This window comes from Magnolia sinica, chromosome 13 (assembly GCF_029962835.1).
Source record: "Magnolia sinica isolate HGM2019 chromosome 13, MsV1, whole genome shotgun sequence".
NCBI lineage: Eukaryota > Viridiplantae > Streptophyta > Magnoliopsida > Magnoliales > Magnoliaceae > Magnolia > Magnolia sinica.
This window is the reverse complement of record NC_080585.1, coordinates 3,519,505-3,546,092: the sequence shown is the minus strand read 5'-3', so window position 1 is coordinate 3,546,092 and position 26,588 is coordinate 3,519,505. Positions and strand designations below refer to the sequence as shown.

Genomic DNA, 26,588 nt, shown 5'->3' with positions numbered 1-26,588 from the left:
TATACACGTGGCATGCATGTGAGGCCATCTGGACAGTCCAAACCGTTATCTTACCAAAAATTCCACCGATTGAACAGTCTTAACCATCCAATTTTGCTGACCGAATTTGAAACACTGAGAATTTCATTCTCAAATAGTTACCGTCTATTGATAACCAACAGTCAGATGCGTTATGGCTCATCAGCATGGTTTCCAGCAATGCTCCATCGACCGTGGTTCAACGTTCTGTAGGCCACAGCGGCTCCCTTTAAAAACTCGCCAGGCAATATATGCGTGCGCATGTGCGCACTAAAAGTTAAAAGTGCTTCTTGTCGATTAAGGACCCATTAACAATCCAGTCGAGCATTGTGAACCATTCATTAGGTCTAACCCACACACAATGTGAATGAGCCAGGTTAGGGCCATGCTAACCTCTGTTCAAGCTCAGCTCGCATTGTTCAACGTAGACCCAAGCACAACTTGAACCTGTGTTGGGCTCCACTCAAGTCTAGCTTGAACATGGAATAGAGAGAGAGACCTTTCCTTCCTCTTCTCTAATGAAATCTTCAGGGAGAAAGCTCTTAGTTTACATACAATCTAAGACTTTTTTGGAATCCATATCTTGCTCTGAATGGAGATGATCTGTTGTTGAACATCAAGATGGGCACCCTTTAGATCGTGGCTTCATCACTGCGGCAAGATTCGGTCAACTGCCATTCTCTTCGTCTCGATCCTCTAATAGAGGGTTGGATTGGGTGGGGTGGGGTTTTTATTTTTTTGTATTTTACAAAATTACCCTGTAAAACTTCATGGGTCGGGCCGGGCTGTATTTGCGCCAGGCTAATGGGTTGTTGTACATGCTCCAAATCTGATCCATTTCAAAAACGGGCTTCACTTTTCAGCCTCAGCCCAGCTCTTGGACCTGATACTTCAGTACAAGTCTGGCCCGACGGGCTACCCGAGCCCTTTGGCAACCATAGACTGCTATAATTATCTGATGAAAAGCCAATGGACCCATCAAATGAAGGTTCAGCTTAACAATTGGATCTGCTTTCACATCAACTATCTGGACCAACCATTTTACAGGAAGGTGATTGGATTGGCAGCGTCATTTGGGCTGAACCTCTTGGATACAGTCCACACGGACTGATTGGACGACTGTCAACATCCCAAGGCAACTTTTAGAACTATAACTCACCGCGCACTCGAGGCAAGTTCATTTTTCTACTTCAAGTTATAATATATTTCAATAAGACGATAACAACATCTGTTAAATAAAAAAAAGGATGCTAGCTATACATCACATATATTGCCACATCTCACAGTGCTCTGGAAGCATCCAAACCCTTCACCTTGACCTAATAATCTCTTCTTTCATGGCCAATGAGAGAGCATCTAAACAACCCCCACTCTCCACTCTCACACCAGGCATGACCACTGCCCTACTCCCCACAAACCCACCTTCTCCAACCCTAATCTTCCCAAACTTCACCTTCCCTTGCTCCCCTTCATATATGTGCCCAAACAGAACTGCATCTCTCCCCACACACCCACCTTTCTCAATCTCCACCATCTCAGGGTTCAAGACAGCCTCCATGCTGTCCACATACACACCTTGGGCCCACTCCACATCTGAGCCCATGAGCCTCATCCAAACCCCAAACAACACTGACCCACTTGCCATTTCCATGAAATACTCTCCCACCAATGTCCTCAGTGCCTGCCATATAGTGTCCATGAAGGCCTCTTTGCTCCAAACCAGCACCATTTCACCTTCTTTCTTCTTCCCCACCAACACCCATTTGGCTACAACACAGATAAATCCAGCCAAAATCCCTGAGGCGACCCAGAACAAGGGCAGAAAGTAATGCGATGGGAGTTTCTTCAGCTCCTTCATGCAAAGAACCCAGTTCAAAGGACCGAAAACCGCCAATCCCAAGAAAAAATAAGGGAGAAATGTCTGTAGAATGGGTTGAAAGAATGTAGCCCATAAGGTCTGGTACCACCTCCTTGCCAGTGTCACGCCTCTAACAGGTTTCTCCATTGAGGCTGCCGCCATAGGGCAGCCAGAGAAGTCGACTTTCATGTCAGACTGTTGGTCCACGAATACCCGCCATGCTGCCGGAAGCGGTTTGCCATTCCGCAAATGCTGGCATATCTCATAGACTAACGAACGGCCATGATCAATGGAAGCACTCTGCGAGCATGTCGTGGCACGGACGATGTCCACCTCATTGCAACGGATGTATGGATTAAACTCTATCCTTTCCGACTCTTCTGCAGTAAGGCTCTGGTCGATCGTGATCTGACCCAAATCGATGAATGGGAACTCGGCCTCATCCCAAGCACGGGTGCAGTCAAGGACCGCTTCGCGGTCCGCTTCATCAAATGGAACCGGCCGGCATTGCAGCTGGAAGACATATTGGACTCCACCAGGAGAATTGACACGGCGGTGGAAGTCATCAGCAAGGAAGAGCAATGGACGAGTATCGCTCTCATCCCTCGGGATTAAACCAGTTTCCGGCGGGAGTATCCCTGTTGGCTGCACCTCCCCTGAATTCTCACCGATCTGGCTGTCAGCTGGTCTCAGCTTGAATTTCACAAACATCTCCTGCCCATCTGAACACCGCAAGAGCCGGCACAAATTTGAAAAATAATGCAGCTCAGTATAAGAGTCAGCCCTTCGGAGGGAAGTCCATACAGCATCACAGATATGCGGATTCTGCAACACATGTGCTACCCTTGTATGCCCGGATACAAGCCATGTGGCGAAGTCAGCGATCGTGCGTGCATAGAATGCCTTGCCTGTCTTTAATGTAAGATCAAGAAGCGGGACCTTATTGCTGCCGTCTGAAAGAATCTGTACCGCTGCACCACGTGCATCAATCCTTGCATCATCATCGGTGCTCAAGCTGTTACTGTGGCGTATTACGATTGGATAACATTTCCCGGCACTGAAAATCTTGTGATCTGGCATCCCCGGCAAGTCGTCAAACAGCTTTAGAACGCCCCTCCCACTGACCCCAATCTGGTGGAAGTACCTGGACTTGACTTTCATGGTTGTCTTGGCGAAGTTCCCGGCTAAATTTCCGACAATCTTCTTATATTTCTCATCCATCTCTTCAACCCTCTCATCCAATTGAAACATTGTGTTCTTCACCATGACAGGAGTGTCAGACCCGACGTAGATGCCACCCCTTTGGAGAATTCCATTTACAGGAGCAACTGAAAGCGCGCCAAGAATAACGTCATTTTGAATAACAGAGCCAGGTAGAATGAGGCTCTGGCTCCCAACTATTGAGTTGTCCTGCACCTCTATTCCCTGGCAATGGAACCCGCTGGATGAATAGAACCCGGCAATTATCCGGCTGAAATCGCCCAGATGAACACCATCACCAATCGAAATGAGGGCCGGGTCTATGACTGGGTTGATGGCTCTTATGGAACAATGCTGACCAATCTTCGCTCCCAGAAGACGTAAATAAACACAGAAGGCTTCAGTTCCAGAGAGAAGTTTGGCGAATCTAACATGGCAGGAAGTGGTCACCCGGTGCCGCAGCCATGTTTTCAAGTGGGTCTGTTGCAGTTCTTGTGTTCTGTCAATGAACTGGGTCAAGATGCAGGTGATGAGGCTGAGGATGAGCCCATGGGCTACATAAGCAGTGGCAATGGCCAAAGCGAAAGCTGCCGCATTAGACGGGGTTGCAGCGAAGATGTTGGCGTAGGCAGCAAGAACAGCAGGAAGCCAGTGGAAAGATCCGGCAATACAGAGGAAGGCAAAGTGTTGAAGGGAAGGAGAATTCTGAGATAAATGGATGTAGAGGAAGTAAAGGATAGCAGCAGAGAGGGAACTGAGGAAACCAACTGCATAGATGCCCATGAAGTGGTAAAAGGCAGTGTGTGTCTCCGGGAGCTCTGAGTGCATTTCGCCCTGCAATTGGAATGAAGAACGGGTTTCATCAGCAGGATTTTAATGCTCACATTCAGCTGAAAGACTGAATATGACCTATCTATTTGATGTTTATAACAGATACAGAAAAAGCAGTAACTAAAAAAGATGAAATTTTGAAGTTTTAAGAGGTTTCTTCAGATGCATACCTTTCGAATTTCACCAGCCTTTTGGTTTCTGAACACAGTTTTTCCTCTCTCAGTCTTCTGCAAGGGAGGAACCTCAGCTTCATCTCCCAAAACACTTCCTTTCTGAATCACAGAGTAAGGACCGACCGAAACATTCTGGCCAATCCTTACCAGCATGAAGCTTAAAACTCCATCCCTCACCTCATGGCTTTGAACCATTGCACCTTCTGCAATCACAGCTCCATTTCCAATCAAAACCAGACAGGGGTCCGTAATATCGACGGTGTCAAGCAGAACCAATGATCCAACCCGAGCTCCGAGCATCTCAAACCAGTAATTCAGGAACACTGTTCCTCTCAGATGGACTGCCAGAATTCTCCCAGCGACTTCTTGGGCCTTGTAGAGAGCCCACCATTTCACAAAATCCGTCGACCAGATGGAGATCTCCGGCATCAGTGCATAATTTGGTTGTAGGAACGAGTTCCCGAAAAAGGATATACAAATGCAGGTGAGAAACATGTAAAGCATCCAAGCAAGAGGAGCCAAAACCAGAGGAATCAGATAATTCAACAACAGATCTTTGCTTATCATGGTATGATTAGCATAGAGCAGCCTCAGAAAAACAGAGGTTGAAAGATAGGCTGGTAGAATAAGCATGGCAGAAGTGTAAATAAGAGCTAGAAGTTGGAGAAACCCAATACCCACTTGCCGGGATCTCGAAACCTCGATCACTGGTCTGACAAATTCCGCCTCAGACTCGTGAAGGTTGGATGGAGTTGTGCTGGACTGAGGTTGAGACTTCAGCAGTGCATTCTCTGAGAAACTTGCCAAATCCAAAATGCAGGTTGCCGTGAAAATATCTACAGCTCCAACCGGAACTCCAAGGTAATCTGAGAGTTTCTGTGCTGCTCCAACCACACCAATTGAATCAATCCCGTAAGAAACCAGGCTTTCGGTAGCAGAGATTTTTGCAACAGGAATCCCTGTTTGCTCTGAAACAAGTCCTCTCAAGAACTCCGTAATCTCATTCTTGCTCTTACTAAGAAATTGGGAAAAAGGGGGAGCTTTTCCTAGACAAGTTCGAGGCGTATTTCCCTCCTTACAAGTACCTGTAGTGACAGATCGAAGAAAAGACCTTTTTGCAGGAACGGGTTCCATAGCTAAACTCAGGGTCCCATCTTGAAATTGTTTCAGGCACTCAAATCTCCTTATCTTCCCTGAAGTTGTTTTAGAGATGGTCCTGGGCTTAATCAACTTGACAGAAGATACGGAGACGCCATGTTCTTCCGCAACACGGGTTTGAATTTGTTCGACAAGCTCCTTACCAGCAGGCTTGCCTTCTCTGACCTCCGCAATGACAACTAGGCCGACCTGATCAGAACTTTCTGGAACGGAAATCCCTTTTGATGCCAAAATTTCCTCTGGAACACCGATCACAGCACAGCACCCCGGGCGTAGAGCTTCAGACGCGCTTTCGACCGTCTTTTCCACATCAGCAGCATATATGTTTCTTCCAGCAACAATGATCAGATCCTTTATTCTTCCAGTAATGAACAGATTCCCCTCAAGAACTCTACCCAGATCTCCTGTCCTGGTGAATTTCTTGCCAGGATGATTCCGAAGCACATTGCCGAATGTTTTCTGGCTCGGCTGTTGCTTGCCCCAATACCCAACTCCAGCACTTGGACTGCTGATCCAAATCTCCCCCTCTTTTCCATATTCTTCATGCTCTTCATCAGTTTCAGGATCCACAATTCTGATATCGACATCTGAATCCTCAGAATTCACATACCCACAGCAGACTCTGCCCTGCCAATCTATCAAGATTGGCTTCCCTTCTCCAAACGCGCAGCTTACGAACACACAGTTTTCAGCCAAACCATAACCTGGAGCCATCACCTCTTGAGAAAGGCCAAATGAACGAGAGAGCTCAGCAAACTTTTTCAAGGTCGTCTGCCTCACTGGTTCAGCTGCAACCATGAGAAAAACCATGGAAGAAAGGTCGTAGCTCCAGGTCTTATCCTTATCGGACTCTAATCTTCTAACAACAAGCTCGAAAGCGAAGTTGGGCCCTGCACTGTGAGTGGCTCGGTATTTGCTCATGGTCTGAAGCCATAGAAGTGGGTTCTGGATGAATGTCATTGGGGAGAATAGAATTGCAGAACCGCCACTTACCAGAGCTGTAAAAAAGCCCCCAATTAGTCCCATGTCATGGTACTGAGGAAGCCAACTGACTAAAACAGTCCTTGAGGTGCTCTTATATCTTCTCCGCATCAACTTCACATTGTGAATGAGCCCTCCATGAGTGATCATCACCCCTTTTGCATCGCCTGTTGATCCAGACGTGAACTGCAGGAAACAGAGGTCATCTGGCAGAGGATCAGATTGAACTGAAATGGCCTCCATGAGATCCACTGTCTTGGATTCACCACGAACGTTTCTAGAGTTCCTAATCCATGATTCTGTGTGTAGCCATGGAAGGTCAGGCCAGCGACCTGAAGATTTCCCATTGTTCTTCCCCATTAGTATCAAATTCCTCATGGAACCTGCCCTAACAGCTGCATGATAAGACGCTGTAGATAGAATCGCTACAGCATTGCATGATTTGGAGATGTTTTCAATCTTGAGAAGTGCCTGTCCACCTCTCTGGAATGGATCGGGGGGGAGGACTGGAACTGGCAAAACTTTAGCTCTCAGACACCCAAAGAAGGCATCGACGAAGTCCAGGCCTGGAGTATGGACCAGAAGAACTCTGTCACCGGGCTTGATAACTGGTTTGTGGCTTATTAAGAGCTTATTAGCAATCTGCGATGCATTGGCATGAAGTTCACCATAAGTCCTCTTGTTCACAACCTCCCCTTCATCACTGATCCAAGTATAGAGAGTTTTGTTCGTTGTGATCCGATGAGTACCCCAGAACTTCAAATAGCCATCTAGAGTGGAGAGATCAGGAAATTCTAATCCAGGGAGTTCCATCAATTCTCTTGGATAACAAGTCCCATGATTGGAGTGCAATGGTAACAATCTCTGCAGAAACATATATTTCACAGTCAGTAAAGTGACCAATATCTAGGACATGAAACTTTGACATTCAAAACTCTAATCTATTTGTTTCTAATTCACACTTCCAATGGATTCTGGCCTGAGGTTGATGAAATTCCGTTTCAAATTACCTTAACATATGGTAACATTGGTGAAGCACCATCACTTGCAAAGTGCTTGCAGACCATAGCCATTGCATAAGATGAATTTCTTTCTGTGAGCTCGAATGCCATAAGCCCGCCTACATAGTAAGTATTCTGCAAACCTTGTAGTTCAGACTCCAACTTCTCATAGAACCCGCCCCTCATATCTGTATAGCAAATTTTAAAAAATTAGCATCTCAAAGCTGAGAGAGAACACATGAAAAAATGCATAGAAAAACAGTGGACAGAAACGTATTGAGTGGACCTTCACTTTTGACATGTGGAAAGTACTTGAATCGGCGCTGTAAAACCACTTTCTCAACCTTTCCTCCCATATCCTTCACCACATCAGTAGCAAGCTTCATAACTGCCGGTCCCATGATATCTTCAGAGTTCCCATAAGACCAGAATAGGAAAATATCTGTGTCTGCATAGAATCTCTGCATGGCTACTGGATGGCCAATAGTAGCAGGATCATCCATGAATTTGCTGAAGTAGTAAAATCCCATCGGTATATGTTCAAGTCCTTTAATTTTGAAAACGGTGGTATAGTAATCTATGGTCTGTACTTTACAGAATAAATCTTTCTCGAGCTCATTCGTATCCATTACCTCAGCTTCTACAGATGCCAAAAGAATAGAACATTTCTAGTTAAAAACATTTTAAAACAGAAAATAAATCCTGTAAAAAAAAAAAAAAAAACCATGAAGTTTAAAACTCACCAGCTGAAGCTAGAGAAGGAGATCTGTAAGTTCTTCCATTCTTGAATGGAAGAGCGCCTGACATAATGATCTTATCGAACTCCAGAACTTCATTTTCTCCATTAGCATTCTTGATGTTTATGCTAACATCGTCCAAGCCACGTTGGATAGCCAAAACTTCTGTGTTGCAGAGGACTTCTATCGGCAGAGACTCGCTAAGTTTCTGCCATACACTCATATATCCTCCTTTAAAACGCCGAATCTTTCCAGCCATGGACGTCCGGGTGAATTCATGAATATAAGCATATGGCATGTCTTGAACAAACCCATAACCTGAAGCAGTGTATCCATAAGCCACTGATTTTGGAACAGATTCAAACCCATGAAGCTTAAGAAAATCGGGAGTTGGGTCAGATGCAATTTCGCTCACAGCATGGATTCCAAAACAACCTGAGCTCTTTGCCTCATCCTATGAAGAAATAAAGATAATAGACTTAGGTCTTCAGCTCCCAAATCAAACAAATTTATCTGGATCAATGCTAATATTTATAAATGGGTCCTCATATATTTGGAAAGGTATCAACAGGCTAGCCCCTTCAATTTTTGTTAGGTTGAGATTCTCCGTGGGAAATGGTCTTAGAGTGACGTTTTGGGTGGATCCCTGGTTAGGGGACACCTCCCTCATTACAGATCTCCCAGATCTAGCCTCCCTTTGCCATGATATGAACATTTCAGTTCCTTCTTGTTTCGGGCAGAGGGGAGGATGGGTCGTAGATTCTCCCTTTTAGGAGAAATCTGAGGGATAGTGGGATTGAGAGCTTCGCTTCATTGTTGTCTCATTTGCAGGGTTTTTCCCTTTCTCCGGATCAGGAAGATTCGATGACCTGAGGCAGAGTGCGTATGGTCTCGTTTCGGTGCATTCCTTATACAGGGCCTATTTGGAGATGGATTCACAAGGGAGCCGTTGCTGCTCCACAAGTCATGCCCAAAAAAAGTCATGACTTCTGCGAGTAGGTTGCTAACTATTTATAATCTTCACAAAGGGAGAATGACTCTCCTAATATCTGCTTGCTGTGTTATCAAGACACAGCATCTGTGGGTCATTTGTTCATGCATCGTTCATCCATTAAATATCTCCTTTCCTCATGACACGCGGTGGATGGAGGGAGAATGGGAAGAAAGAGATGAGGCTGGCTTTGCTAGATATTCTGTTGGCAATTTGGGGATAAATGAATGATTGTTTCTTCCACGACAAAAGCATCTCAGTGGCAGGGTTTTCAACAAAGTTTTCCTGATATAAAGCAGGTTGCGGACACTTTCATGGCCAGGATGCACCAGAGAAGGCACGATTGGAGGGGAAGTGATCAGGACTATCAGAACCTTAAAACAGTAGTATCTCATAAATCAGAATGAGTTTTTGGACATATCATATATGATTTTCAGGTTGGTGAAGCTACTTTAGAAGCTATGTTGGGTTGCCACGCCGGATTTGTGAGATTCCATTAGATCAACAGTCAAAAGTCCATTTTATTTTCATTTTTACTAGAAATAGTGAGTTTTAATTCGATCATAATTTTTTATTCTTTAAGTTGGAGGAGTCGTGCTGACATGAAAAGGGCTTAGAAAATTAGGTTATTAACGTGGTTAGGCCCAATTGGACACTTACTAGTTTTGTCCAAAAACCAAGTCTAGTAGGAATCATGACCGCCTATAAATAGTAAGTTCATTATTTTGAGACTATTGAGGTAAGGCTGAACTCCATAGTTTTAATAGTTTATTACGTATAGAAAACTTCCTCAATTGGTTAGCCGAAATAGAATGATATTTTGATTACATGGACGTACCAGAATATAAGAAGGTGAAATTGGTAGCATTCAAACTAAAATCTGGTGCTTTTGCATAGTGGGAACAATTACAACTCTCACGTGTCCAACAGAACAAGGCGCGCATCCGATCATGGCCTTATGACTGATACTGCAAAGCAATGGGATTTTAGTTTCAAAAACTTTTCTTTCTGAAGTTTTAGTTTTACCGCAATCTTACAACTTTTCTTATATAGGGCATTGTAAGCATCTTGAAGATCTTCTTCATTTTCATGATCACTATTCAGATTTTCTTCACTAGTTGAATCATTATGATATGAAAAAGTGAACTTGGCTAGAGTCATAAGGGCTTTGACTTCATTACCCGACTCAGTTTCAGAATCTTCTGATTCAGAAGAGGCTTCAGAGCTAGAAGATTCATCCCAAGTAGCCAACATACCTTTCTTTTTAGGTTTGTCCTTTTTAGGACACTTGTTCGCTAAATGCCCATAATCATGGCAGTTGTAACATTGACTATCTTTTGAAGATTTCCAAGTTTTAGATTTAGATCTTTTCTTATCATTTAATTTTTGAAAATCAATCCTCTTTTTACTTTTGAAAATCTTATAAAACTTTTTAGCTAAAAGGGCCATATCATCTTCAGAATTTTCTAAATCAGAATTACTATTTTCTTGAGAAATACATTTAGAAGATTTAAGGGCGATGGATTTACCTTTAGGAGCTTTAAAGTTTAACTCATAGGTTTGTAAAGAACCAACTAACTCTTCTACCCTCATATTATTCGTATCATGAAGTTCTTGGATCGCGGTCACCTTTGAATTGAACCGTTCAAGTAGTGAACGTAGTATCTTTGCACAGACTTTAGTTTCTGGGATTTTATCACCGAGACCTCACATAGAGTTAACAATGTCATTCAATCTAGTATAACAGTCCATGAAAGTTTCACTTTCCTCCATACTTATTTCCTCAAATTTGGTTGTGAGGATTTGGACTTTAGATTTCTTGACGATTGTTGTTCCCTCGTGTGTCATTTCTAAAATATCCCAGGCTTGCTTTGCAGTATCATAGCCACGGATGAGATGTCTTTTTCGATCACAATTTCTCCCCAGTGATTACGAGCAGTTATTATTCCAACAATACCAAAATTGCCGACATGGGAATCGAACCATCACAAATTATACTAAAGAATTCCAATGGTTGGCAATGGGGAATGACTTGGCGAAGACCGAGTCGCAGAAGATAGCACGGTTCATAGGCGGTTTCCGACTAAAAATTCAGGATTGAGTTCAGATGCACCCAGTTGGGACTATGGATGAAGCGGTTCAGTTGGCCAATAGGACAGAAACACAACTCGCAAGAGTCCCTACTTGACCATATCCTTCGACTTAGCCACCAATGATGAGTCCCACACATGATTTGACGCTGATCAAAGGAAAGGAACTAATAAGAAAGTGTCATCAACCTCCTACAACCACAACCTGTGACACGAGGAGCAGTTCATCTAGGCCTCAACATGAAGCACCCACGACAACAGGTCCGAGTAGGATTTCAAATCCTTATGGTCAACCAAGGCCGAACAATTGCTACCGTCGCGGCCAACCGGGCCACTTATCAAACACCCGCCCTCAACGCCTCGCAACCCACTTGGCCATTAACAGTGTTGTCATGTGCAGTCGCATATGCGAATATGTGATTGCATATGCACATATATGTGGGCCGATCGCATATGCGGCAGTGGCATATGCGATCCCATATGCCAAATGTGCCAGCATATGCGATCGCATAATGGCCAACGGTCAAATTTCTGACCGTTTTTTGACCCTTTTTTTTAATCCGAATTTTTACTCTATAAATATGCATTATAAGCATTCCTACTTGCAAAAAAAAAAAACTCAAACTTTCTCTCTCTATTCTCTATTTCTCTTACTACATCCTCTCTTACATTACATATTTCTAATTCTAACTTCTAAGCACTTTACAATATACATTCTACATTCCACTCGTCTCCATCCATATTTCTTTTCTTTTCTTTCAACTTTCAAGAATCAAGAATCAAGGAAGGGTACAAGAATCAAGAATCAAGAATCCAAGATACATGATACATCATACCATTACCATCCATATTCAAGAATCAAGATTCAAGAGTCAAGAGACTCCTCCTCACTCCTCTAGTCCTCTCCAATCTCTATCCACTGAGTTTTCCAAGTTCTAACTTCTAAGTTCTAAGTTTCTAATTCTAAGTTTCTAACAACTTCTTTCTATCATTTTTTTATATATATTTTGTTTGTTAATTGGTTTGTTACTTTGTTAATTGTTAGTTGTTACAACTTACAATACAAGTTACAAGTTTGAAGTTACAACTTACAACTTACAAGTGACAAGTTAAACTTACAAGTTACAACAAGATTTCAAGATCAATACTCAAGTGAAGGAGCAAAGGTGAAGAGAAGATAAGTAGACGACTTAGAGTCAAATTTGGAAGTTGAAAGTTGGAAGTTGGGAACTTCTTTTAGATTTGTTACATTTGTAAATTGTAATTTTACTTTTATTTGTGTGTAAATCTCTCTCTCTCTCTCTCTCTCTACAAGTGTAAGTGTGTAACTCAACTCTCTCTCTTTTTCTCATTTTCTTTTCCCTCTTCTTCTCCCTTTGGACCCTTTTTACAAGTATAAGTGTGTAACTCAACTCTCTCTCTTTTTCTCATTTTCTTTTCCCTCTTCTTCTCCCTTTGGACCCTTTCTACAAGTGTAAGTGTGTTACTCAACTCTCTCTCTCTTTCTCATTTTATTTCCCCTCTTCTTCTCCCTTTGGACCCTTTTTACAAGTGTAAGTGTGTAACTCAACTCTCTCTCTTTTTCTCATTTTCTTTTCCCTCTTCTTCTCCCTTTCTACAATTGTAAGGGTGTAACTCAACTCTCTCTCCCTCTTCTTCTCCCTTTCTAGTTTCTATAAGTGTAAGTGTGTAAGTGTGAGTTACACTGTGTAACTCTCTCTCTCTCTCTCAAGTCCCATCTCTTTAGGCTCTTTACTCTTTACTCTTACTTACTCTCTTAAATCTACTTCTTTCTTACTTCTTAGTTCTTCTTCTTACTTCTTAGTCTCTTACTGTACTTTAGTTTTTTTTTTATTTGTAGTTTACTTTCTAGTTTCTAGTAAGTAGCTAGCTAGTTACTTTTTAATTCTAATACACACACCACCATCCACCATCATAATATCTTCTTCCTAATCTTCCTCTTTGAAGCCCAAGTCGAATGACCCGGGTTAGACGTATGAGCACTACCGTAGTGCTACCGAAAAGACTCACATAGTATGTGAGTTATGTAGGTTTGTGAGTTCTGGTGGCATTGCAAGGCACAAGCAACACCTTGCTCATTTACCGGAGTCAAATGCAAAAGCATGCGACAAAATTACTCCAGAAATCCGAAGGGAGATCATGGAGTATAGGAAAAAATAATCAAGAAAGAAATGCGATAGTGTCATACGTCAGGAGGAATATATGGAACAAGATGCATATGAAGATATAAATGTAGTAAATGTAGATGAAGCTAGTCTCACTCCCCCTACTTTGACAAGCCGGTCTAAACCACAAGTACAACCATCGAAAAGAGCCCGAGGGCATGGGCCCATAGATAGATGGTGTAGACCACACCCCGAGGATGTGGTCGACCAAAGGGGTAGAGGGAAAGGGCCGGCTCAAACAACTTTAGAGAACCGGTATAAACAAAAAGATAGGAAAACCACAATTCAATATATTGCTAAGTGGTTTTACCAAACCAGCGTTGCTTTCAACGCCGTTAAATCGAAAAGCTTCGAAGTAATGATTGAGGTTATATGTCAATTTGGACCTTGGCTTAAACCTCCTTCATATCATGAAATGAGGGAGACATGCATAAAAACTAAAGTTGAATATATACAATCATTCATAGCTGAATATAGGGAATCATGGAAAATATATGGTTGTTCACTAATGGTCGATGGATGGACCAATAAATCTGGTCGGTCTCTCATTAAATTTTTGGTAAATTGTCTAGTTGGGACAATGTTCTTGAAGTCAGTGGATGCGTCGGGCCATTCACACACGGGAGATTTGTTTAACTTACTAGATAGTGTAGTTGAAGAAATATGTGAGGACTATGTTGTACACGTAATTACAGATAACACAACCCCTTATGTAATGGCCAGTCGTCTTCTTATGGAGAAGAGGCAACCTTTATTTTAGACCCCTGTGCGGCCCATTTTATTGATTTTATGTTAGAAGATACAGGTAGATTATTTATAAATGTGATTGCAAGGGCTAGAAGAATCACGGTCTTTATGTACAAACATGCCCTTCTTCTCAATCGAATGAGAAAACACATTGGGGGTAACTTGCTACGTCCAGCAGTTACCCATTTCGCTACAGCCTTTTTAACACTACAAAGGCTACATGCAAAGAAATCAGAACTTAGAAGCTTTGTAGTGTCGGCTGATTTTACAAGTGGGCCTTGGTCAAAGAAGGTTGAAGGGAAACGGGTTCAACAAACAATTCTTTCTCAAAGTTTTTGGACTCAAGTGGTAAAGGCGCTAAAATCATCCGAGCCCTTAGTCACTATGTTGCGATTGGTGGACGAGGATGAGAAGCCCGCAATGGGCTACATATATGATGCGATGGAGAGAGCGAAAAATTAAATCATGGACCATTTTAACTATAGAGACCGTGATTACAGGCCAATTTTAGATATTATAGATAGAAAATGGGGCAGTGAAATGTCATCCCCATTGTATTCGGCTGCTTACATCCTTAACCTAGCCTATTTATTCACTTCTGCTGATCAAGCAGAAACACTAACTATGCATATGGTTGGATTTATTGATGTCTTGGAAAGAATGAATCCAGATAGAGGAGAACAGGACAAGATCTCAACTTTGCTGGACTTCTACACAAAAAGTGAAGGGATATTCTCAAGGGATATCGTAATAAGACATCGGACAATGAAATTACCCAGTAAGTACTTCTATGAATGAATGTTAGTGTACTATCAACTGTGTACTAAACTCTTACAAAAAGTTTTTCTATAAAGTGTCTCTAAGAGACTAAGACTCTAACCTATATTTAAACTGTTTTTCTCAGCTGATTGGTGGGCTGCCTATCAAGTCGACCCGAACAGGAAGGATCCAGCTTTAAAGAAGCTGGCTATGAAGATTCTTAGACTCACGTGTTCTGCCAGTGGTTGCGAACGCAATTGGAGCATGTTTAAAGCGCTAAGTTTAGACTATTTAGTAATTGTTTTGTTTTTTTGTAAACTTTAATTTTTTAGTAACCTAAGCTAAATTAATTACCTAAATAGCTAATGTCAAATGCTCTTTCTTTCTTGCAGATTCATGCCAAGAAAAGGAATCGCCTTGAGCAAAAAAAGCTCAACGACTTGGTTTTCGTTCAATACAATCAAAAATTGCGAGAACGATTCTAAAGTAAGAAAGAAAAGCCCGGCTTCTTTGACCTTATCTGCTTAGATGAGTTGGATACGGATAACGAGTGGCTCGTAGAGACGGATGACCTAGTATTTGCTGGAGAGGATCTGACATGGGCACAAGTTGAAGATGCCGCATATGGATCGACACCTACTGAAGGTACTAATACCACTCGAAGGCGAAGGACGGGGGGGAGCCAGGAGGCGAGTAGTAGCCGTCAATCCGTTGATGAGATTGAGGAGATTGAAGAAGGAGAAGGTGATAATGATGATCAAATTGAAGATCATCCACCATTAGATGTTGATGAAGTATTAGTACGTACAAATGACGAAGAAACGGAAAAAGAAGAAGTGTATGTGGAAGAAGGAGATGACTCGAATGATGATGGTGGTGGTGGTGGTGGTGGTGGACCTAATGGTGATATGTCATAATGGATGCTAAATCAATGTATATAATTAATGATTATTGATTAGATAAATAATAAATACATAACTTCTTAATTTTGTTTAATACTTGTCTCATAAGTCTAAGTGTGTTGATGTTGATGTTGTTGATTGTTGATAACTTGATATATTATATATTGTATGATTTGTATCATGTACATGTAGTGTTGAATGTTGAATATGGATATTTGATATTTCATATTTCATATTTGTTATTGTTATTTGTTAAATGTAACTAAAATGTTAATTGTTAAGATTTAAAAAGTTAACTATATTATAATTTGTAAATTGTAAATGTATGATGTATCATTATCAATTTATCATACATTCATATGTACGTAATTGGTTGGTTTTTTTATTTTTAACTTAAATTAAATGTATTTCATGTCCCAATGACAAATAATAATTTATTTTGATTTTTCTGATTTTTTTGAATTTTTTCTGATTTTTCTGATTTTTTTTTTTATTTTTTGAAAAAACGCGAAAAAAAAATATGCGATTGTGCGATCGCATATGCACACACGCATATGCAATCACACAGGATCGCATATGCTATTTAACAACATTGGCCATTAATGAATGGGTCACTGAAGCTGATGCAGCGAAAGAAGGCCCTCGATTTGATGAAAATGAAGGACCTGGTGCTGAAGAATGGATGGTCGAGGATCATGGCGAATCCTTGGTCGTGAGGCAATTATTGTACACTCAAAGGAAGGAGGTGCACCCGCAGCGACACAATATATTCCATACGCGATGTACCATCAACGACAAGGTCTGTAATGTAATCATAAACAGTGGCATTAGCGAGAACATCATTTCGAAGGTGATGGTGGATAAGTTACGACTACCTCTAACAAAGCATCATTCTCCTTACTCGATTGGCTGGATAAAAAAGGTGAATAAGATGAAGGTAACTGAACAATGCATTGTCTCGTTTTCAATTGGAAGAAATTATAAGGATCAAGTACTTTGTGATGTGGTCAACATGGAAGTATGTCATACGTTACTCAGTCCACCATGGCAATCAGACCATGATGCGACCCACCGAGGACCAAACAATGTTTACGTCTTCGTCAAGAATGATCGAAAGATGATCGTTGCCCCGATGGCACCAGAGAACCACTCAAAGCTTCTAAAGTAGAGGAGAGCTCCCTCCTGACCAATTAGGATTTTATTGAGGAATTTAAGGAGACCAGAGAGGCGTACGTCAAGGTGGTAAATTGCGAGGAATCGAAGCCTTTAAACATTCCTCCAAGTTTAAGGAAGCTGCTGAACGAATTCAAAGAAACCTGGCCCGAAGAGTTACCTGATGGATTGTCATCCATGCAGGACATCCAATATCACATAAACCTTGTCCCTGGGCTAGCTTGCCCAATAACCATCACTATCGGATGAGTCCGAAAGAGTGTGAGATACTTCAAGGCAATGAGATGAATTGATCTGTAAGGGTCTTCTGAGAGAGAGCATGAGCTCATGTGTCGTGCTAGCGTTGTTAATGAATAAGAAAGATGGGAGCTAGTGCATGTATGTCGACAACCGAGGAATTAATAAGATTATTATTAAATATTAATTTCCAATACCGCAGTTGAACGACATGCTCGATATACTAGAAAGTGCCAAAGTGTTCTCTAAACTAGATCTACAGAGTGGGTACCATTAGATTCGTATCCGAACCAGTGATGAGTGGAAAACGTCATTCAAGACCAAGGGTTGTATGAGTCGTTGTTCATGCCCTTTGGTCTATCGAACACACCGAACACTTTTATACGTCTGATGAATCAAGTGTTAAAACCATTCATTGGCCAATTTGTGGTAGTATATTTTGATGACATCCTCATATATAGCCAGGGTGAGACATAGCACATGTAATATCTCAGATAGGTGCTACAGGTCCTGACAATTAGCAAGTTGTACACCAACTTGAAGAGATGTAGTTTTTTAACGGACATCCTGTTGTTCTTAGGATTTGTTGTGATGTCCACAGGCATCTGTGTGGATGATAAAAATGTGCGATTCATCAAAGAATGGTCGATCCCAATGAACATCCATGAAGTGAGGAGTTTCCACGGGTTAACGACCTTTTATCATTGATTTGTATGGAATTCCAGCACTAGTCACACTCATTACAGATTGCATGAAAAAATGTCCATTTCAGTGGACCGATGAGGCTAACAAGAGCTTTGCTGAAATCAAGCATCGATTGCCCACAACACCGGTCTTGCTTCTTCCCAGTTTCGATAGTTGTTTGAGGTTGAGTATGACGCCTCGTATGTCAAAATTGGAGGAGTCTTATCATAAGAAGGCAGGCCGGTAGCCTTCTATAGCGAGAAGCTCAGCGAAGCATAGACGAAGTAGTCGACATATGAGATTGAGCTGGACATAGTGATTCAAGCGTTGTGACATTGGCGGTATTATCTGATTCAGAGAGAGTTTGTTCTCTATACTAACTATCAAGCCTTAAAGTTTATTAATAATCAGACGAATGTAAATCGTGTGCATGCTAGATGGGCTGCATTTTTGTAGGAATTTACGTTCATTCTGAAGCATAAGTTAAGGCAGTGGAACAAGGTAGTTGATGCACTTAACTGACGTGTATTACTACTTGTTATAATGAGTAATGAGGTAGTTGGATTTGACTATGTCAAGGAACTATATGTCGAGGACAAGGACTTCAAGGATGTATGGATGAGGTGTCAAGAGAGTTATTTTAGTGTCCTACATATGTAAAATGGTTTCCTCTTCAAAGGGAATCAATTGCGCATCCTCCAAAGTTCTTTGAGAGAGTAGATTATTCAAGAGCTATATGGAGGTGGCCTTGGTGGATACCTTGGCCGAGACAAGACGCAAGGTCTTATTGAAGGGTAGTATTACTGGCCGCAATTGGTACGTGATGTGGGCAAAGCAGTGTAGCGCTGTTGTGTTTATCAGACCTCCAAGAGGCATTCTCAGAATACGAGCCTCTACACCCTGTTACCTGTGCTTACAGCCCTTGGAATGAGTTATCTATAGACTTCGTGCTTGGTCTCCCATGAACACGGCGCGGCATGAATTCAGTCTTCGTGTTGGTAGACCATTTCTCAAAGATGACGCACTTTATCCCATTTAAAAAGACCCTCGATGATCAGGACTGTCAAAACCTTAAAACAGTCATATCTCGCAAACCATGATGAGTTTTTGGACATATTATATATGATTTTCGGGGTAGGAGAGGCTACTTTAGCCAACCAACCCTCTTTGTTGGGTTTCCCACGCCTGATTTGCGAAATTCCATCCGATTGATGGTCAAAAGTCCATTTTATTTTTGTTTTTACTACAAATAGTAAGTTTTAATTCGATCATAACTTTTGATCCTTTGAGTTGGAGGAGTCGTGCCCAATATGAAAAGGTCTTAGAAAAATTAGGAGAACAACGTGGTTAGGCCATATTGGACACTTACTATTTTTGGCCGAAAACCATGAAGTCTAGTAGGAATCATGACCATTTATAAATATTAAGTTTAATATTTATAGTACATCACGTATTTGGGGAGATTGAGTCTAAAACTTCGTAGTAGCTTCGGGCTCATTATTTAAAGGAGAGCTCCGTGGATTTGGAGTAGTTAAATCCCTGAGGAAGACGGTGATTGACCTCATCACATTCTTCCTTGCGTCACTTCCTCCTCTTCCAGGATTGAGCTCCTTGATTTGGTTTTTTTTGGTCCCTGGGGTTCTCTCAGCCTTGGGGCTGCTTGTTGTTGTACTTCTAATTTTGTTTTAGGTCTTCTGTAGGTTCTGTTTAGGTAAATGTTTTTCTAGTTGCTGTTTAGTTTTTGCGGTTTTTCTTTTCTTTTGGCTGCAGCCTGATAAAGCATCATCTTTCAAAAATAATTGGAAAAAAAAAATGGATACTAACCTGGATTTTTAAGGTCAGTGAGATGACAGATAGGTAATCATCCGCCACTTTCATGTCCCAATACTTTCCAGTAGAACCATCAATGAGTGCAAACTTGTGAGACTCCATCTCTTCAAGTTCGGATCCCAAATCCTTGGCCAGGTTAAAGATAACAGGAGCACTGTTTGCAGCTAGAACTTGACCTCCCAGATCATATATCTTACCTGAAAAAAAATGAGAGAGACAGAAAAAATAAAACTTACAGAAGAACCAAAATGGTGACAGATAATATGGGACAGTTACGTAAATCCCCTACCTTCTATTTCGGCTGATTCACACATTCCCCCTACTGTTTGGTACTTCTCCAGCACGGTCACATTACTGTAGCCAAGCCTAGCCAATGCATAGGCAGCAGACAAGCCACTTGGTCCAGCACCTACTATTCCAATTCTCGCATTCACAGGTAAGCATGGATGCAACTTAGAGAACTGGTCGTCTAGTGATTTCTCAGTATCCATCTTTCCGCAACAATCCCCTCAGTTGCAGAACCTGTTGAAATCAATTAAATAGCAGGGTGACCACCAGCATTCCCCTTCAAATCTATCTATTTTCAAATTATATTTTATTTTTTTTCCAAGGGCCTGAATTCATACAAATAAGGCCCGGATGAGGAGAAAGAGACCATGAAAACATATTGTCCCAAGTACAAGAGAGCCTTACTTAAACAATCTGAGATTATGGGAAATTTCACCTAAAAATAAGGATATTTTCTGTCTTCTTCTTAAGTTAGAACCAAAGACTTGTACCAACCCCCACGTCTCTCAAACAATCAGAATATCAAAAACAGAAATCCACAAAAGACAAAATTCTAGCGATCAAATCAAAGCTCCTACTTCAACAGACATTCTTGGGTTGGGATATTTGCCCATGTGGAATTGGAGAGGAAAATTTTCCACATAAAAAAAGGTAGCAATGAAATGTTGTGCTGATTTGGCTTCATTTCATCTATCATTCTGAATAAATACTTTTATAGCATGGGATTTAAGCTAGCGTGTTGCTGCAACTAATTACAACAGAAAATAGAACAATTAGAAATCATAGAAGAGCAGAACTCAGGATCATGCAAATGGCATATTCCTTTGGGTTAATCTCTCCAATCAAACAACTTTAAAAAATTAAAAAAATAAAATTGTGGAGACTCTTCAACCTTACACATGGCATAGTTGTAAGGCAATCCAGACCAACCAAATCATTGACCCAACCGTGGACGGAGCATAACCTAAAAGACTTAGAAGATTAACCATCTGATTTTTTCCTACAAATTTTGGACCACTCACTATTTTATCCTTACCCAACCATTTGATGGCCATTAATTCGATGGTTAGGATTGCTTAATCAGGATGAGTTTAGAGATACGCTCCATCCACAATGGGATTCACAATTTGGATGATCTGGATAGCTGTACATCAGTGCCACATGTGAGTGAGGGTGAGTCACTGCAATTTTCTAAATTGTGCAAAACTAACACAGGGGCCTACTCACATAAACATATATCATTAAGAAAAAGAAGACTAGAAGGATATAAAAGATACATGAATCATCAAAGATGGTATTCTAGAACTGACAGCCTACAAGGCTACAACCAATTGTATTTTCTTACAGCATTAGAATTTCTATTCCCACTTTTGCCCTTGAAAACATCATATATTTTCCCAAGGCAAAATGCTTGTGAAAACAGGTTGTATGATAAAACTTCAACCGCTTCTAGGTGATTTGACCTAATGGTGTTTTTATTTCCAAGGAAATGCTACAAGATTGCAACCCAACTTTTAGTCATGGGTATAAGAACCTATTGAATTTTTTTATTATTTATTTATTTATTTATTCTTATTATTATTATTTTATGAATTCATGAATCACTAGCGCCCATGGAACAATAAATTGAAAACCATGGCATGCATCCCATCAAACAAAAATGTGTGATACAGTACATTCTTGTAAGCAGCTAACATGAAGAAGAAGAACAAACCTAACAAAAGGTTCAGAGCATCGTCATGTGTCCATCGACCCAAAGAAATCCAATGTTCCCTTTTCAACTGAAAGCCAGTCTCTGCAACACAATAGAAAATAGATAAATCAGAAGGTTTACCCTGTAATTAAGGAATACATGGAAGAAGACAACTCCCCCACTTGTGTGTGAGATCCAGACCATTCATAAGGTGTTCCCCACCCATATGTTCCTAGGACTGATAATCAGGCCAGGGTGCTCATGGGTGTGCCACATTTGTAAGTCAAGCGTTTACTGCGTCGAATTTTTCTTAACTGTCCACTTCTCTTTTTTTTTTGTATATTGGACAAACCTGATTCTCAAAGGTCAGCCACATATAAGGTGGAACCCACATGATGAATGGACCAGAGCTCACCAGCATGTTGGCATTGTAAGATTCAAAATGCTACAAATGTAAGTAGCCTTAACACTAATCAAATCAAATATGTTGCTGAAAGTCATTACCTACACTATGATCCTCCAAGATAGGGCATTAACTCATCATCGTCTGGTAAAAAATCTAGATTAGCCACATCTAATGAATTAGTATGTCTCCAAATTCGAGAGGAAAGGGACTGCTCAACCCAAACAAGCCATCAGTCAGAGACCCATAGTGACTATCTTGCTGTGTCTGGAACACATCCTTCACCAAGTCCTGTATATCTCTGGCAATCTCATTTGCATTTACATCCAATGTCAGTCTGCACCTGTAGCCATGACTTCGATTTCGAACTGCAGTATCTGCCCAATTCCATGATCAACCATGACCGATTGCAACTGCTTTCTATCATTTGAGAGCCCACATCTGCCGGACAGGCTGTAGAAACCAAGAGTACTTCCAGGATGCATATCAGCATTTTGTAGGCCTGAATGTAATGAGGGCTGGCCATCAATGTACATGCTATGAGCAGAAACTTTAGCTGGTGGCAAGATGGAGAAGCTGTTGAACCCTGATGCAGACAAAAGGTGCTGGTTCTGTAAATGTCCTTGAGACATTGAAGATGGATTTGGACAATTTTCCAGCTGAATTCCAGTCATATGATATCTGTCCGGCTGCGAGACTGTGTGGTTCATATCAGGGAGACAGTTTCTGGATTCCCCCTTAAGATAGTCACAGTGGAGCCGCACAACCGTCCGATCAACAGCATCAAACTTTGACGGTGTGTTTTTCTCTAAGGTTGCTCTTCTAACTGCTTTTTATCTCCTACAAGTTGGTTGGTATTTTCGCGCTGGCAGTCTCTGCAAGGTTCAATAACCAAATGTGGATTTCTCCTGTCATCTTTTCCCATGACTGCTGGGCCTCATCTCAGTTACATTAGACACCACATGCTCCCCACCGAGCTGCCAGAGTACCACTTCCTCACTGCTCAATACTCCCAACCAAATCGAGCTCTCCTTGGCAGTAATCTTATCTTGGAGACGCCTCGACTTCTGTATTTGCATTTGATCTTTGTAACATTGGGAAACATGTGCTTGATCACGGCAATCAATGCCCTGACTATCCACATCTTCATCAAACCATGGGGCTTCTTGAAAGGAGGATTCTGACCTTTTGGAAGTCCCGAACTCACCCACCAATCTTCATTCCCCGACGACCAGCAAGGTGGTGGAATTTCCTTACCAGCGGGTACTTTCGCTGTGGTGGGTTGCAGTTGCATCAGTGAGGATAGAAGAGAGCCCAAATTAGTATCTTGGAGGTCCTGGAGTCCATGAAAGTTCTCATTCCCTTTGTTTTGCACACTACTAAGAGACGAATTCTCCTCTTCATACTTTGCTATGGCCACAGGCCCGTTCTTATCGAATTTCACCTTGTCTTTCCACCAAGCTCTGATGTTATCAGACACTCCCCTCGCGAGCTTCCCCTTCTCGGGCATGATCCCATAGATGAAACTGCAGACCTTGCACACCTCCATCAACTTCAACATGTACGGCTGTTTGTGCTTCAGCTGGTCAGCAGTCTGCTAGGCTGCACAATGCTCCTTGATTCTCCTAACTTTATCTGATCCTTCAACATGCGTCTTTCCAACTCTTCAGGCTCAATCTCTTCATCGCTAACATCATTCTCCACGAGATTATCAATCCTGTTGATGCTAAAATCTGGTTCACCCTTTGCTGAGCTCCGAGCACTCAAACCGATCCCTGTAGCCTGCACAAGAGAAGGACAAAGGAGACCCTAGCTAGAGCAAGGGATCCTCCGATGCCAAAGTCAGGATATGAATCCGGGTCTAAGTTGTGTAGAGTAGGCTTAGGGTATCAGATCTTGCATACCTGTTCCTGTAGATATGTTCCCTATTTATACCTTTTGATTGGAGTGTACGTACCCGTCAATCTCGGCACAATCTCTGCCATTAGGCGAGAGCTACGCGTGCGCTGATGTAGGCTGTTACCCGGAGATCGTGCGCTGGATGTTGTTCCAGACATGCGTTACTGGAGTTAATTCCTTAGCGTAATCATCGGACATGTTCTCATCCGAGCCGACCCTAAAATCTAAGCCTCACTCACGACCATCCGAGCTGATCCTAGTCGGAGCCAACGGATGGGATATATAATGGCTTCTTCCGGATGTGTAATGGCTTCTTTCGGGTTCCAGGTTGGTGTCAAACCTCTACAAAAGAACTTAGAAGCCCAACCTAGATTGTTATAACTAGGTCGGTGCGGATGAACTACTATCAGTCCAAGGCTTTGCTCGTCAACTTCTCCAAGTCGACCTCTGTCGGGTTCAGCTCGGGTTTTCCCCATAACAAATCCCAACCCCGTCAAATTCAAAATCAGAACCATCACCCAAAGCAATCATCATAAGTATTCAAAGAAGCAAATGGAAATACCAAAATTCACCAGAATTCAAGAACCCAATGCCCCTTTTTTCACAATTTTAATCACAAGCATATTCCAGTTGATCTAAATCCCCTTGCTAAGAAAATGCTAACGCTGCCAAAGCAGAAAATGAAAACCCATCAATCTCCATAACCCAATTCTCTTTCTCGAGAACTTTCTACCATGATTTGCAATCCATCCAAAAAGCCACTTTTTGAAATTCAATACCGACCACCGGATCATACGACCCAAATCCAGTTCAGCAAAAGCATCCAGCAAGAAGGTGGAAGAGAATCCAACTTCACGAACAGATCCAATTCAATTCCTGGAAATTTCCAACACCAACTTCGTGACTCCAGATAGACCATTTCACGAAATCGTATAAAACAAAAGAAAGAGAAGCAATAGGCAATGAAAATCTACGGCCCGAATGAAATTACAGGGAAAAAGTTCAAAACTCATACCAGATTTCAGCTCCAAATCTCTTCTTAGTCCATCATCTTCCGAAAAAATAAAACGATTTGCCGGCAAATCCTCGACCTGAAAAAACGGTTTTTCGAATTTGTGTTTGCGAAGGAAAAGGCCGAGAAAAGAAAAGGAGGGAAAAACAAAAACGATTCCGTTGGGAAAAGAGAGCGTACGAAATGATTGCGTTTTGGTGGGAAGGGAAGAAAAGGAAAGGTGGCAGATTAGGTGCGGCCATGGACTCACCCAATAGTGGGGCCTACCTTAATGTATGTATTATAAATCCACACCGTCCATCCGTTTTTCTAGATCATTTTATGTTATTATCCTTAAAAATATATACATACAAATCTTAGGTGGACCATATTATAATAAACAGTGGTGATTGAACGCCTCACCATTAAAAACATCCTAGGACCCACCATAATGTTTCCGAAATGTTTATTTTCTATCCAACCTGCTTATAAGGTCACACAATCCTGTATGAATGGAATAAAAAATATCATCTTGATCCAAAACTTTCCTCGCCCTCAATGATTTCTTTAATGGTCAATTACTACCATTTGCTATGGTATGGTCCACCTGAGATTTTGATCTTCTTCAATTTTTTATCTGATACCATATATTAATTTGAGAAATCGGATGGATGGCGTGGATTCGAATACATACTTTAAGGTGGGCCCCACAGTAAGGACTGCACCGTCTCGAGTTAAGCCGGGGCCGCACCTAATCCACTCCCCAAACGAAAGGAAGCAGATTGCGTACTGCCCCGCGGCCCCGCCTGGACGGAAATCCGTCCACGGGCTCTCCAAAAGTTAAATGGATTCAGGATGCGGTTTGCTAGTGACGCTGCCACTAGCTACTTCGGTGCTATGTGCTCCCACCGTGATCTATGTATTTTATCCACCTCGTCCATCTAATTTGACACATTATTTTAATAATTTATCTTATAAATGATGAATGACGCATGTCAAAATCTCAGGTGGACCAGGCTATGAGAACCAGTGATGATTGAACGTCTACCATTAAAAATCTCCTAGGGCCCACTGTAATGTTTATTTAACGTCTAACCTGTAGATTAGGTCATATAGATTTGGATGAAGGCAATAAAAAAAATCATCAATGAATATAACAAAGAATATTAACCCTTCTTAAAAAACAATGAATGACTCTCACACATCTAAATGCACATAATTTAACTGACATTTACTAACACATTTTTTTATTTTGATTGTTTTCTCTATATGCAATGCTCATATATATATATATATATATATATATATATATATATATATATATATATATATATATATTAAAACTTTTAAAATTAGTAATTAAATGATGATCAAGAAGTACCTCCATACCTCGTTCGCTCATGTGGCTTAAATGAATATGCCACAAACACGTCAATGTGGACTCCGCTACAGACATTGCAACACACTTTTGTTATAGTATTTCAATCAACTTGTAAATAGTTTTACTCCTCTATGCTTTCATAATTATAGGTGCCCCTTTTGAAACTTTCAAGACACCTTTATAACATGTGAACTTACACTCGAGTGCATGTCAAGATCCCAGAGAGATCAAATTCTTCTTCAAATCAAGAACATGCCTCACATCAAATCACATCCTGATGCGAACCAAACCAATTCCGATCATCTTATAGGCATGATCATTGCCCATAAGAACTGGGCCACCATCATACTCGCTATATATGGTGAACCAATTTCGAT

At 41.4% G+C, this 26,588-nt stretch overlaps 1 protein-coding gene across 1 annotated transcript; it reads right to left on the bottom strand.

Annotated features, from left to right (window-relative positions):
* Positions 1-1,013: 1,013 nt before the first annotated feature.
* LOC131222455 (uncharacterized) lies at positions 1,014-23,650 on the bottom strand. Its single transcript, XM_058217523.1, has 9 exons — positions 22,046-23,650; positions 21,559-21,639; positions 19,846-20,078; positions 19,551-19,753; positions 7,964-8,411; positions 7,507-7,860; positions 7,230-7,408; positions 4,078-7,083; positions 1,014-3,910 (listed from the first exon to the last, which is right to left on the bottom strand). The coding sequence occupies exons 3-9, from the start codon at positions 20,045-20,047 to the stop codon at positions 1,328-1,330; spliced, it is 6,975 nt and encodes a 2,324-aa protein (XP_058073506.1). The 5' UTR covers positions 20,048-20,078; positions 21,559-21,639; positions 22,046-23,650; the 3' UTR covers positions 1,014-1,327.
* Between the last annotated feature and the right edge of the window lie 2,938 nt (positions 23,651-26,588).

What these genes read in the sequence shown, in the direction of transcription:
- LOC131222455 (XM_058217523.1), bottom strand. Translation starts at nt 20,047, where the DNA reads ATGGATACTGAGAAATCACTAGACGACCAGTTCTCTAAGTTGCATCCA. An exon ending in TCCTTCTCTAGCTTCAGCTG is followed by an intron (nt 7,861 to 7,963) that starts GTGAGTTTTAAA and finishes TGGCATCTGTAG; the next exon opens with AAGCTGAGGTAATGGATACG. An exon ending in AGGCTGGTGAAATTCGAAAG is followed by an intron (nt 3,911 to 4,077) that starts GTATGCATCTGA and finishes TTCCAATTGCAG; the next exon opens with GGCGAAATGCACTCAGAGCT.